The sequence below is a fragment of the Podarcis bocagei genome, assembly GCF_964188305.1.
Source record: "Podarcis bocagei genome assembly, chromosome: 8".
NCBI lineage: Eukaryota > Metazoa > Chordata > Lepidosauria > Squamata > Lacertidae > Podarcis > Podarcis bocagei.
Window position 1 is genome coordinate 88,317,148 of NC_138133.1, and position 15,180 is coordinate 88,332,327.

The window sequence follows — 15,180 nt, forward strand, 5'->3', positions numbered from 1 at the left end:
ACACTTTCCATTTTTAAGTTTGGAACAGTGCAGTTATGAGACTGCAGTGCTGGTCATCAGGACGTCCTTGCCATCATAGATTGGCTCCACCCCGGTAATCATTGTACGGGACACTAAACTCCATTATCAGCCACCAAACTTTGACCACAGTCCAGGAAAATTCCGTTCATCCAGATGCCCTTGATTTGGGAAATGAAGCGATTCATCCAAATGTTGAGATACAAGAATCCTGACATGAAAATAATCCCTGCAATTGGTTCCCAGACCCAGAGTTTATGAATAGGATTCTGGAAGACCTGGTAACTGAGTCTTTAAATTCTAGCCCTACTAGGATGAACTACCGTGTTCTTTTGATGTTCCTCACCATCTTGATAGGGTGTCTGCTGGTTACAACTAACTGCACAGTTTTGAGAGACATGTCCTATATCTGCACAGACTAGCCAGAACACCCTCAATATTGAAATTAGATTTTCCACCCCAAAGAGGCATCCATTCAGGAACTCTGAAGGTTCCCTGGAATAAGACGAATATGAGAAATAAGCTGAACACACAAGGGCTATGAGTTGCGGGAGGTTGCTCAAGATTGAGTCTTGCAACCAAAATATTTTATACAGATGCATGGTCTGGAACAGAATGATATTTTGAACGATATTCTTCTCTTTTTGCATGGGGATCATGTTCTCTTCTGTTTAGTTTCCGTTCTTTAATTATATTGGTAGATTGGTATTGTTTTATAGCGTGTTGCTTAGTTTGTGCTGTTAAATTAGGTTAGCTTAACAAAGGTTGCACAGATTGATTTTTTTGTATGTATGAATATAATTGTTTCTAATATATTCTGAATTGTTATATATTGCTCATTTGATATACTGCAGGCCATTTGAGCACAATTTAGTAGAAAAGTGGCAGGCGCATAAACAGATGAAGACGATGGTACTGATGATCTCAGTCCCTAAATTTCATGCTTTCCACACAACCCCCATCTCCATATTTAAATTATTTTTTCCCACAAGGGTCACCTGATCTGAGCCACATGGACCTAGCTCCTTTTTCCAGGGGTGGAATGGAGGATGGAATTCATCGTTTTGCTCTCTTCCCATTGATAAAGCCATTGCTCTTCTCTTTTTAAGACCTCCAAAAGCTGTCTGCTCACAGAAGACATTGTTACACATGTCCGGAATAGAAACCTGGAGTGGCTGCTTAAAGCATTGTTGATTGATTTATCTCTCTCTCACACACACAACTTACAATGTAAAGCATGATCTAGTGTATGGATCTGGCCTGGATGTAATTGTACCATAAAACATCTACCAAACTGGCGCAGCACAGTAGCAGTTGAACCCTAAATAGCCTTACTAGGGCTGAGCAGTTACTGCCTTGACATCTTAAGATTTGTTGTTGTTGTTTAGTCGTTTAGTCGTGTCCGACTCTTCATGACCCCATGGACCAGAGCACGCCAGGCACTTCTTCCACTGCCTCCCGCAGTTTGGCCAAACTCATGCTGGTAGCTTTGAGAACACTATCCAACCATCTCGTCCTCTGTTGTCCCCTTCTCCTTGTGCCCTCCATCTTTCCCAACATCTTTTCCAGGGAGTCTTCTCTTCTCATGAAGTGGCCAAAGTATTGGAGCCTCAGCTTCAGGATCTGTCCTTCCAGTGAGCATCCAGGGCTGATTTCCTTCAGAATGGATAATTTTGATCTTCTTGCAGTCTCCTCCAGCACCATAATTCAAAAGCATCAATTCTTCGGTGATCAGCCTTCTTTATGGTCCAGCTTTCACTTCCATACATCACTACTAGGAAAACCATAGCTTTTACTATACGGACTTTTGTTGGCAAGGTGATGTCTCTACTTTTTAAGATGTTGTCTAGGTTTTTTTAAGATGCTGAGCAGTTACTGCCTTGGCATCTTAAGATATCATAATGCAGAACTGTGCACTTGTAAACATTTCCTAATGAGGAAAACAGAAACTTCGAAAGGATTTGGGAACTGTCATGCAGTCCCAATCCAGCTGCCTATTAGAATTAAAAACAAATGAAAAACTAGGAGATCTAAACATGGATGTCCCAAATTCCTGTTACTTCTGCCATTTTTCAATGTTTGATGCTTCCGTGTTCCATTTCAAATGAACTGCTTGAAGTTTAAATCAATGGCTTGTATCCAATATTAAATATATTCAGAGCAGATCCATTAAAAGTGATGGATATGACTTACAGGTCCATTCATTTCAATGGATCTACTCAAGGTAGAACTTAGTTGGCTATAACTCAACAGGCTTTCTCTCTCTGTCTCTCTAGGTGCAATTAAATGTACAGGTTCTGCTGCTTAAGTCTCTACACTCCAAAGTGTTATTTAAATTTAGTTACTTTTTAACATGAATGCTGTTGTGCAAAAATTGTGGCCAGATACAGAAATAAAACCAGGAATCTTGGAAACTGTTCATTATTAGGAGAGCATGACTTAAAACAAGGAACCTTAGAAGAAAAAAATCACAGGGAAGCCTCCTGCCTTTTTTAAAAATAAAAAAGATGTTTCAAAAAATATGGATGAGTCTGCAGTCTAGTGTACACTAACTTGTGAGTAAATCCCACTCAACGGGACTTACTTCTGAGTAAGGCATACATAGGATTCAAAACAAAAAGTAATGGGATAGTTCAAAGAGAGCCTATTGGTCCTCCTTTGGGTACATTCATAGAAACAGAGATTTAGCATCTAGTTGTGCTGCCTCTTCCTTTCCTATGCATAAGAAATTCAAAGGATCTGAAATGCGCTGGATCAATAAAGATCTCTTTTGACTACAACCCCTTTGCTTTCCCCTTCCAGCTCCTTTATGGAGTTTCCATTTTTCCTGGGTTTTGCAGCCATAGGACTGTGCTGTCACCCTCCACAACTTTGTCAGAAACCATTTCAAAGGCCACTTACCCTTGAAGAACCTCTGATGATCTCAGACAGCTGTCGGATGGCATTTGTGCATGTTGTGATGGTTTTGTTGGTCTCTTGTTGAGTCGTGTGCCTTAAAGAAAGAAAGAAAGAAAGAAAGAAAGAAAGAAAGAAAGAAAGAGGTCAATGACTTAGCAGCAATAATAATAATCAATAGTTCTTTAGAAAGCCATCCCTGGAAACATAAGTGTCAACCTTTGCCAGTGCTCTACTTTCACATCGATATTGGGTGCGCCAGTTAATGCCAATTAATGCTCCTGAGCTGTGGAGCTTGGGGTCTCTCCCCCTGAACATTTTGTTAGTGAAACTAACAACTACAAACTATAATGAAAACCCATGCTTTAAAGGTAAACATTTGTACACAGCTACAAATGCACACACTCTCTCTCACTCTCTCATTTTTATTAAATTTTCTGTTTTACAAATTAAAATACTCATCTTAACATCCTTAAAATATCAATGACTTCCCTTCTTCTCTTTCCATGGTTCATTTTACATATCATAAATCCCTGCATATTTTACAAAAACTGAACCATTCAGTAGTTCATTATTGCATCCATCAAAACTTATTTACACTGTTGAATTCATCTTAATGCTGCCAACATTTTCAGCTGCGCACTATTATTTCCCATATATTCAACAGACATTTTCCAATCTTCTCTAAACGTATGTTCTTCTTGTTCTCTTATTGTATATGTTAAGTCTGCAAGCAGAGCATATTCTGTCAGCTTAAGTTGCCATTCTTCCTTGGTTGGGACCTCACTCGTTTTCCATTTTGGGGCTAACAAAATACGGGCTGCAGTAGTAAAGGTAAAGGTAAAGAGACCCCTGACCATTAGGTCCAGTCGTGACCGACTCTGGGGTTGGGGAATTCATCTCGCTATATTGGCTGAGGGAGCCGCCGTACAGCTTCCGAGTCATGTGGCCAGCATGACTAAGCCACTTCTGGCGAACCAGAGCAGCACACGGAAACACCATTTATCTTCCCGCCGGAGCGGTACCTATTTATGTACTTGCACTTTGACGTGCTTTCAAACTGCTAGGTTGGGATGAGCAGGAACCGAGCAACGGGAGCTCACCCCATCGTGGGGATTTGAACTGCCGACCTTCTGATTGGCATGTCCTAGGCTCTGTGGTTTAACCCACAGCGCCGCGCAGTAGTAGCATACATAAATAACCTTTTTTGACACCTGGGAATTTCACTCTGAATGATCAGACTGTTGGGGAAAATATAAATGCACTCTCGTATCTTATAGACCAGAATGATGAATTCACGATTCCTGTAGTGCAGATTGAAGCATAACAACAACCAGCTTGCAGCTGTTAAATTTCACAACTGGAAGGTAATGGGCAGGGGGAACTGGACTCAAAGGAAACACACGGAGCCAATCCCCTACTCCTGATAATCCTTTAAACTGTGAAAAGAGATGTTCCACTTACACCTTAAGAAAGCACAGAAAGTAAGCAGACATTTCTCCTTAGAGGACACTTGATACAGGACACAGTTACACAAAATATACCCACCAGAGCATCATACCAGCCTCCCAGCTCCATTAATCCCTGACCATTGGCCATGCTGGGAGTTGGAGTACAATGATATCGGGAACGCCATAGGTTCCACAGCCCCTGATTTAAGTTGCAAGGACTACCCTGCAGGTGGGATTGACCTCAAAGTTGAAATGCACTGGAAAATCACAGTTGTGTTTCTTTCCAGCAGTCACTTTGTTCATGTTCCATCATAGCTTAATTTCACCTCGCACACCCACATGTACTGTAGAACCCCAGGAGTGGATGAAATATTTCCAAACCCTCTTCTTCGACGACAAAGCTCAGAACAATGATCCAAGTGCCTACTCTGAGAACTTACCATATTGGCCTCCTGTCTCCATAGAGGAGGTGGGGAACCTAATTGCCCAACTGAAAAACAACAAAGCCCCGGGCATAGACCACATTCCAGCAGAGCTCATGAAGAACAACATCAGTTGGTGGGCTCCTATAATGGCGTCAATATTCACATACATCAATTCAACAGGCATAATCCCTGGCTGCTGGACAGAGGCAGTAATCATCCCAATCTACAAAAAGGGTCCTATGGCAGATCCAGCGAGCTATAGACCCATTAGCCTCCTTACTATCCCCAGCAAATTGTATGCCAAACACCTCCACATCAAACTAATTGACTGGATGGAAACGGAGGCAGTTCTGGCAGAGGAGCAAGCCGGCTTCAGACAGGGCAGAACAACAATAGACCATTGTTTCATATTAGCACATCTCATTGATAAATACGCCAATAAAACACGTGGGATTCTATACGCAGCATTTATTGACCTGAAGGCGGCCTTTGACTCGATCTCACGAGTCAAACTTTGGGCTAAACTCAATGTTACCAACATTGATAAAAGATTACTATTCTTGATAAAAAGCCTATATAAAGACTCCAAGTTATATGTAAGAACCTCAGTAAATGGACAACTAATTGGCCCTGTACCAGCCACCAAAGGAGTCAAGCAGGGCTGTATTTTAGCACCGGCCTTATTCAACTTATATATAAACGACATGGTCAAATACCTAACATCCCCGGAGTTTCATGCCCCCAAACTGGCCGAAAAACCAATTTCAGTACTCCTCTATGCGGACGACGCGGTTCTCTTATCACGAACTAAAGTAGGCCTCAAAAGGCTACTAAGAGAATTCTCAGCCTACTGCAGGAGAGATCAATTGGTGGTTAATCACCAAAAAACCAAAGTGATGGTCTTCGCTAGGAGACACAGACATCATAGATGGGAGATGGACAATCAGCCAATAGAACAGGTCAAAATTTTCAAATACCTAGGAGTGGTTTTCCAGTCAACAGGGGCCTGGGAGGCCCATCATAAATATGCTAGGGAAAAAGCATCTCAAAGCGCCAAAATACTGTCTCGCTTTTACTTTACGAAAGGGGGCAGACATATCCCAGCAGCTCTGGAGGTCTTTCAAGCAAAACCCTTGGCGCAATTACTCTACGGGGCCCAAATCTGGACAGGAAATCATTGCCGCACACTTGAAACGGTCCAGTCTAAATTCTTAAGACAGATTCTAGCCGTTCCACCATGCGCACCAAATGCGGCTCTACGGCTGGAGACTGGCCTCCTCTCCGTCGAAACCCGAACCTGGTTAAGAACATTTAACTATTGGCTTCGCTTAAATTTAAACCCATCCGGACTACTACCTCTAGTAGCACGAGATGCACATAGAAGTCGGTGGTCCAAAGTAGTGCATCAAAAACTACTTATATGTGGTCTCCAAGCACAGCATCTCCTGAAAATGGGTCTCCCCAAGGCAAAAACTATTATTGATCAGCGCATGAAGGATATTGAGCAGCAAAATAATCTGGCCTATATTAAGAAATTTAGTGCTTGGTACGCTTATCTGCCCCCCTCCCACTTTGATTTTCGGGCACCTTATTTGTCTACCTTAACCATTCCAAAACTCAGACGGGCCTTCACACTGGCCAGACTAAATATGTTACCCTCGGCTGTTCTTGAAGGTAGATATCAAGGAACTTCATTTGAGAACCGGCTCTGCCCCTGTGGAGCTGGCTGCGTGGAGACTGTGTCACACGTCCTCTTGTCTTGCTCCCTATATAAAGATCTCAGGGACGAGACCATCGCGCCGCTCCTGTCTGCCATCCCGGGCCACTCTTGCGAAGCCAAGCTGTTCTCACTCCTGGCCGACCAGAACGGCTCGACAACAGAGAAGGTTGCCAAATTTGTCGAGAGAGCAATGAGATTGAGAGCTGCTACCTGAGTGACATTAGCGTCGTCGCCCAGATTCCTCTCCTAGGATTTTACTATTATTATTGTTATGTTTTGCTACTATTATTTTGTCGTCCCCTAAAATGTATTTTATATAATTGACTTTTTAGTTTTATTCTTTGTGTGTCGTATTGTTGTTTTATTGCTATGGCCGATGGCTGACGCAAATAAAGATTCTTATCTTATCTATCACCTCGCACACCATACGTGGTTCAAGGGAATCTGGAACCTTCAGATTCCAGTACAGTGCAAGTATGTTCCCATTTCCAACAAACCTATTATCTCTCCCCCTATCTTCATCAAGTGTTGGTGCTGACCTTTAAAGCCCTAAACGGTCTCGGTCCAGTATACCTGAAGGAGCGTCTCTACCCCCATCGTTCTACCTGGACACTGAGGTCCAGTGTCAAGGGCCTTCTGGCAGTTCCCTCGCTGAGAGAAACCAAGTTACAGGGAACCAGGCAGAGGGCCTTCTCGGTGGTGGCACCCACCCTGTGGAACGCCCTCCCACCAGATGTCAAAGAGAACAACAACTACCAGACTTTTAGAAGACATCTGAAGGTAGCCCTGTTTAGGGAAGCTTTTAATGTTTGATGCATTACCGTATTTTAATATTTTGTTGGAAGGCGCCCAGAGTGGCTGGGGAAGCCCAGCCAGATTGGCAGGGTATAGATAATAAATTATTACTATTATTATTATCTGACTTCAATAACATCTGATCATTTTTGTCATCTGTACCTCAAACCAGTTCTTAGCATCCAACAAAGGGTCCTTCTCTCCCCCTCTCCAGTTATAGCTAATAGCCAACCTCTCAGCAGCATGGAGAAGACTCACCAACTCCGTATCTGCTAGCAGGACCAATGATGCTCTCATATGACAAAACAGTATAGCTTACATATGAATCATCCTAGATCCTTTGATGTGCATCAGAGGCCCTTCTCTGTGTGCCCCACCCAAGGGAAGGGTAGAGGCCTTTTCAGAGGTCTCCCCCTCCCCAGTCTATGGAATGCTATTCCCGGAGAGACATACTGGAATACCGTACATATCAGTCAGTTGTGGTTTTTTTTTTTTTTTTTTTGCCTACAGATTTTTCTGCCTTCACAGACCTTGGGTTAAGTAATGGTGGTGCTCATCTCTCAGTAGGTGTAGGGAGGGCTTGGTGCCTATTAAAATTTATTGCTGGGCGAGCCTTTTATTTATCTTGTATTGTCAAGTGCTTCCATTTTTCTGTGGTTTTAAATCGTTTGCGTGTGTCGTGTTTTCACTGTCGCGGCAAACAGAGAACTAACAAATGAAAGTAACCTCCCTGGTATCTTTGAGTGAAAGGTTGTGCAAAAATTAATTATTAATTAAGAAACAAATAAATAATGATAATAGGTTCCATAGTAAAAAGAGAACCAGTCATTCCCCCTCTTTGATCAAGGGCAGCTTCCAGGATCCTGTTAGCTTATGAGCACATCCAACAAACAGGAATTGTATCTGCTCATATTGAGTCAAAGCACCAAGAACCAAATAATATCCATAGTTCAAAGCAAAGCACATTTCCCCCAATAGAATGCCTTGTAAGAAACTAAAAATAATGATAACCATCTGAAGGAGCGTCTCCACCCCCATCGTTCAGCCTGGACACTGAGGTCCAGCTCCGAGGGTCTTCTGGCGGTTTCCTCACTGTGAGAAGAGAAGTTACAGAGAACTAGGCAGAGGGCCTTCTTGGTAGTGGCACCCTCACTGTGGAACGCCCTCCAGTCAGATGTCAAGAAGATAAAGAATTACAAAACCTCGAGAAGACATCTGAAGGCAGCCCTGTATTGTGAAGTTGCTAATGTTTGATGTTTTACTATGTTTTATATATGCTGTAAGCCACCCAGAGTGGTGGGGAAACCCAGCCAGGTGGGCAGAATATAAATAATAAATTTATTATTATTATCATCACCATCACCGTTGTGGGTCAGACAAGATGTTACAAGGAATTGCATTATTATTTTTCCCATTAAAAGGAAGAACACAATAAGGCAGCAATCCTTGAATCTGATAAGAACAAGGGTCACTCTTTCTCCCAGATCAAAAACTGCCCTCTCCTGCAAGCCAATTTTTCATCTGTGGTGGGAATCGTAGAAAGTGCCCCTTGAGACCTCTGCTTTAGCCTGAACTAATGTGCATTCTATGGTTACATGACTGGCAGCTTCACCTCTGTGGCAAATCTATGCAGCGTCCGCCACTTTGCAAGAAAGGGCTCCCGAGAGCTTCAAAGCAGCGATCACAGGTAGAGCAGCTGCCTGTGATTAAAAGAAAAAACACGCTGCAATTTTATGCACAGTACCCAGCAATCCTATAAACGAGAACTTAGTGTACCATGAAGATAACATCTCTTCAGCCACACAGCAGTACTTCAGATACATATTACTGATTTAAATATATATATATGTACTAGAGAGAAGAGGCTATTTTTGTCACTGCTCGGCAGCCGAAGAAGAGTCAAAGAAGAAAAATACACAGTGGGCCAGGGCTAAAGGATGCTCTTTAGATTGAAACAACAACCAAAAAAACCTTGGCAGAATAGACATCATTAAGCTGCCACATGGTGCCTTTCTCATCCATGTTTTCAGTGTTTATAGCACAGACTGTTCTGAACAGGAGTCCAATTGATCACATGTATACACACATAACCAGCCACCTGACATGACTGTCTAGGGATTTTTTTATTTTTTATTTTTTTGCCATCCTTCTACTTATTTGTTTCTCTGTTTTATATCCCACTTTGCCTCTACGGAGCTCAAGGTGGGATACATGTTTTCTCCCCTCTTCAACATCATGCAATCTTTTAGCCATGTTTAAAGACAACAACGCATAATTATTTCTAATCCTTCTAACCTCCTTTGGGGTAGGTTTGAGGGTATGGCAGAAGGAGATAGGATCTGCCCATGCGATGCCCACCTGGTGGAAACTCTAGCTCACATGGTCCTTAAATGTAAAATGTATGATCTCCACCAACAATTTCTAGACCATCTATGTATTCCAGCATGGAAACCAGAGACAGAAGTTATACGCTTCTTATTACAGGGGAGAGACCAGGAGCTCACCAAGACAGTAGCTAAGTTCCTCTATTTGATTTGTTGTCGTCGAAGCACGCTACAGGATCCTGCCCTTGCTGGAGACCCACAGAGATGAAATAGATTGCTCGTCTCTTCTTCCCTTTGGCAAATGATTGTACTGTTGAAATGGCGATGAGATCACACTGGGCTATTTATTCTGAATGTTTCTATGTGGTGCAAATAAAGGTTTGATGATGATAATGATAATTATTTCAACTCACTAAGGGTTGCAGCCAACTTAGCTGCATTCCGAGTAAAGGCATTGACATTAAATGGACCTGCCACTTCTGTGCATTTCAGTGGATCTACTCTGAGTAGACCTCGCTCATCTACCTGCTTATTTTGTATGCATTTGTTGCTGGTTCGCATGTTTTAAGTCCTATATTTTTTGGCAAATTGCTTCTTATTAAAAGCGGCATATAAATGTTTTAAACGGAACATGGAATTTGCTGCAAGGGAATCACCCTCAAACACTTTCTCTACTTGTTCTGCCAGCTTGCAGTGGAATCTGGTAAAAAAACCCCCAAAACACAGCTCTTCCCTCCATCTGCATTTGTTGCACAGCGTGTCTGTATAGATATATAGATTAAGGATCTCCCTCGCTGTACCGTAGGGTGACATTCCTCGGAATCCAATTCTTTCCGCCTGAGACGTCCCTTTAATTAACTTCTTACTGTCCCGTGGGGAGAAGGATACGGCAGAAAGCTAATAATAAAAATAATACTGACATATCTTATTACTCTTCCATATTAAAATAAAATAAAATGCTGTGGGAGGTGAAATTCCAAAGCTTTTATTTTTTAATGAAGATCTTAATGGCACCGAATGTAAATTAAACCTAATTACGACCTGATTTATGAATGAGTCTCCAAGAGTGAAGCCTCGCAAAGTTAATTATGCTGACAGTGCAGCAAAGGCAAGAGACATTGAGTTTTGAGACGGCTGAGAATGGCCATTGGTTGGAGTAAAGAAGGAGTGGGGAAACTGTGGTCATGCAGATGTTGTTGAGCTGCAACTCTGTCATTCCAAGATAGCATGGTCAAGGATAAGCTGAAGTCAGGCAAAATCCAGACAGTCAGAGTTTACCCATGGAAGAGAACATAGCTTGCCTTCAGAAAGTCCCATGCTCATTCCCCAGTGTGATGGCCTAGGACTCGGGCTCGGACTCAGAACCAGAGGAGTCTCAGTCTGCACCGGATCCTTTGCCTCAGGCATCATCTGAACCAAGTCTGGGGCCTGATCCTGAAGAGTCCCAGTCTGCACAGGTTCCCCTGCAACAAGCACCAGCTGGGCTGAGTCAGGGGCCTGAGCCTGCCCTGGTTCCAGATGTGGGGATGACCTCGTTGCCTTCAGCTGGGCCATCACTCACAGCTGTGCCACTACCAGTTGGGTCAGGGGAGGCTGAGGCAATAACCCACCAACGTCTCCTGAGCTGCAAAGACTAAGATCTGAGAGAAGGAGAGACCTGGGTACTCGCAGGAGGAGTGCTCGCCTTTGGGCGAGACAGTGAGGTGAGTTGCCAGGGGACCAGGACCAGCCGTTACCCCGACAGAGATAAAAGGCTGTTGGACCCCGCCTCAGGTTGCGGGAGTAACATTGCTGTATGCCAGATCCTGCCTGAGATCCTGTACCTGCCCTTGCCTGGTTTCTAGCCTTGACTCTGTCAGACTGACTCCTAGCAGAACCTACGGATTCTGGACCGGACCTGGACTGCGGTTCTTGGGTTACCCTCAGGCCCAGCATACCCTGAATCTTCAGGTAGGGCTGGAGAGGGCCCTGCCCAAACCCCTGGACAACTACTGCCAGTCAATGTCAAAAATAGCAAGCTAGGTGGGCAGATGAGGGCTAGAAGCCGTCAGTATGTGACAGCGGCCACGTCTTCAGAACTGCTCCAACTGGCTGGCTAAAAAAGGTGAGAATAGCCAATGGGTCACAAACGCTCAATAATAATAATAAGAATAATAAATTTATTTGTACCCTGCCCTCCCCGGCCGGAGCTGGGCTCAAAGCAGCTAACATCATATAAATAACACAGTATACATAAAAACAGGCATCAATTAATTAAAATGTATATTAAAATTAATTTGTTGTTGTTGTTTAGTTGTTTAGTCATGTCTGACTCTTTGTGACCCCATGGACCCCAGAGCACACCAGGCACTCCTATCTTCCACTGCCTCTCGCAGTTTGGTCAAACTCATGCTGGTAGCTTCAAGAACACTGTCTAACCACCTTGTCCTCTGTCGTCCCCTTCTCCTTGTGCCCTCCATCTTTCCCAACACCAGGGTCCTTTCCAGGGAGTCCTCTTCTCATGAGGTGGCCAAAGTCTTGGAGCCTCAGCTTCAGGATCTGTCCTTCCAGTGAGCACTCAGAGCTGATTTCCTTAAGAATGGATACAGGTTTGATCTTCTTGCAGTCCATGGGACTCTCAAGAGTCTCCTCCAGCACCATAATTCAAAAGCATCAATTCTTCAGCGATCAGCCTTCTTTATGTTAGAATAGCCTCACCCAAATTCTCCATATTCTCTTGTTCCCATTGTCCCTGATTACTGACCATGCTGCCTAGGGCTGATGGGAGCTGTAATTCTAAGGTATTTGGAGGGTATGTGTTGGCTACCCCATCATAGGCTCTACATCAGCCATGAGGAAGCTGTGCGTATGCAAAATGGGTACACCAAATGTGTACAAGGAGCAAAATGTACACAACACCAGAGGACAGTGTGGGATAGAGCAGACCTATGATTGTTAGAGAGTCCAACATGGGATGTAATTTTCTGCTCAGTCCATCCCTATGAAGTGTATGCCTCATATTTAATTTGAATTGGTATCTTCCTTCATCTCACTCTTCCTCCCTTCCCCCTTCCCTTTCTACGGTCTTTAGTTGGCATTGATATAAGATATTTTAGGAACTCAATTATTGTTTGCGTATTTGAGAATTTGCCTCTCTTTTTGTCTCTTTAGTTTTGAACCAATTTCATTTTAATTGGTATCCTTTTTTATAGTTTTTAATACTGTAGATCTTGAAAAAGCAGTTCGATAAAATTCATATTAAGAGAGAGAGATAGAGATTGCTTTCAGGGGGAAGAACTGCCAAATATCAAATAAAGTGGAATTATTTCAGAAAGCAGCTATTAAATTAGAATGTAGCTGAAACGGGTAACGCCACATTCCTAGGCATACTTACCCAGATACAAGTTCAATTTATTTTTGATCGGAATCACTACTAGAAATGGAGGGGGAATTCAATTCAGTTCGCATTGAAATGTAAACCAACAGAATTTGCACTTTCTGGACAATGTGAGAAACGAAATGCAGCCATCCTTGAAATCTCGCCCCACTTACCTAGCTTCAGGAAGGCACTGTGAGGGCTCTGGCAGCTTCCCAGAGCCCTTGCACTGCCTTTCCCAAACCCAGTAAGCATGGCAGTGCCTTTCTTATCAGTTTCTGGGAAGGTGTGAGGGCTCTGGGAGTGTTCCAGAGGCTGGTAAGGAAGAAGAAGAAGAGGAGGAGGAGCAGGAGGAGTTTGGATTTGATATCCCACTTTATCACTACCCGAAGGACTCTCAAATAGGCTAACATTCTCCTTTCCCTTCCTCCCCCACAACAAACACTCTGTGAGGTGAGTGGGCCTGAGAGACTTCAAGAAGTGTGACTAGCCCAAGGTCACCCAGCAGCTGCATGTGGAGGAGCGAAGACGCAAACCCGGTTCACCAGATTACGAGTCTACCGCTCTTAACCACTACACCACACTGGCACTTCTTCGCTTGGCAGGGTCTAGGAAGGTCCCAGGATAGGACCTTCCCAGATCCCAGTGAGCAGCCCTCTGCTTTGTGGTGGTGGTGGTGGGGAAACATTTCCAGGGATTCCTGACCTTCTGTGATTTTGTCTTTGCATGTGGACCCCTGGAACCGAACCCTCACGTAAGTGGCGGACCCACTGCAATTAATTTTGGAGATTTTATACCTTGCCCTTCCTCCAAATCAGAGCACAGGGCAGCTGACAATAAAAAAACACACAACATCAATTACAAAAAATAAAATCATACATCCATCAAAAAACAAACACACACCAAGTTGACACTAAGTTAAACTTCCACCAGCCCCAACATCATCAGGAACAATGGTCCCTCTGGTTCAGTCTTCTTGTTCTCCCATTCCCGGCAACGTTTGCCCAATGAAAATAGAGATGTCCCTTCCCACATTTCTCCGATGAAAATAGGGACATCCTACTCCATACTCTCCAGTGCTTCTCCGATGAAAATAGAGATGTCCTAAGGAAAAGTGGAATACTCCAGGATCAAATCAGAAACTAGGACAGCTTCTGTAAATCCAGGACTGTTAAAAGAAAGGGGAGGCAGCATATATTGGAGGCCACTTAAGTCAGATAATGTGTGCCAAACATAGCTGCTCCTGGCATAACGGCTCTTGGGAAAGCAGACTCAGCGTAACCTGTTTACAAAAAGGGGAGAAAATAAATAAGAAAGCTTCAAGTTTTACACTTGCTTGAGAAATTCTCAGGTTAAGAGGGAAGTCTAGGCCTAAAGAGGTAACATTAAAGTGGGTTTGCAATTAGCTCTTGAAATACAATCCTATGATCATCCCTCTTTGGTTTTAATGTATCTGTGAGAGCATTTTTCTTGTTTGTTGAGGTTGCCTAGGGCAAGATAAAACGACTAACAAATTTAATAAATAGCAATGGCAACCCAACTGAAGCAAAATACTGGAGAAATAAAATATTTAAGTCATTGATAGGCCAAAGTGCCAGAGATATATCTGTTCGTCGTTACCTTTATTGCACTTTGACCTGGCCACATTTTTTAATGGAAAGTTGACCATAAATAACAACCAATCCATCCAGTGTTATTTTTTTAGAAAAGGAGGTGCTGGAACTTACCATGAACACCTCCCTTGTTCTCTTATAATGACAATGGTGCCCACCTGAGAGGGGACGGGACTGAATTCTGGAAAGTTCCAGCTGGAAAAAAAGCCCTGAATCTATCTCTTCATCAATCAATGACTTTCTAGAATCATAAAATCATAGAGTTGGAAGAGACCACAAGGGCCATCGAGTCCAACCCCCTGCCAAGCAGGAAACACCATCAGAGCACTCCTGACATATGGTTGTCAAGCCTCTGCTTAAAGACCTCCAAAGAAGGAGACTCCACCACACTCATTGGCAGCAAATTCCACTGTCGAACAGCTCTTACTGTCAGGAAGTTCTTCCTAATGTTTAGGTGGAATCTTCTTTCTTGTAGTTTGGATCCATTGCTCCGTGTCCGCTTCTCTGGAGCAGCAGAAAACAACCTTTCTCCCTCCTCTATGTGACATCCTTTTATATATTTGAAATCACAGCAACATTATTTC

General features: G+C 43.3%; 1 protein-coding gene across 1 annotated transcript in view; it reads right to left on the bottom strand.

Annotated features, from left to right (window-relative positions):
* TSNARE1 (t-SNARE domain containing 1) overlaps nucleotides 1-15,180 on the bottom strand; it is a 352,037-nt gene that overhangs the window by 190,225 nt on the left and 146,632 nt on the right. The window contains exon 5 of the mRNA XM_081205110.1: nucleotides 2,920-3,010. Coding sequence (XP_081061236.1) covers nucleotides 2,920-3,010 — 91 coding nt within the window. The remainder of the gene's footprint in view (nucleotides 1-2,919; nucleotides 3,011-15,180) is intronic.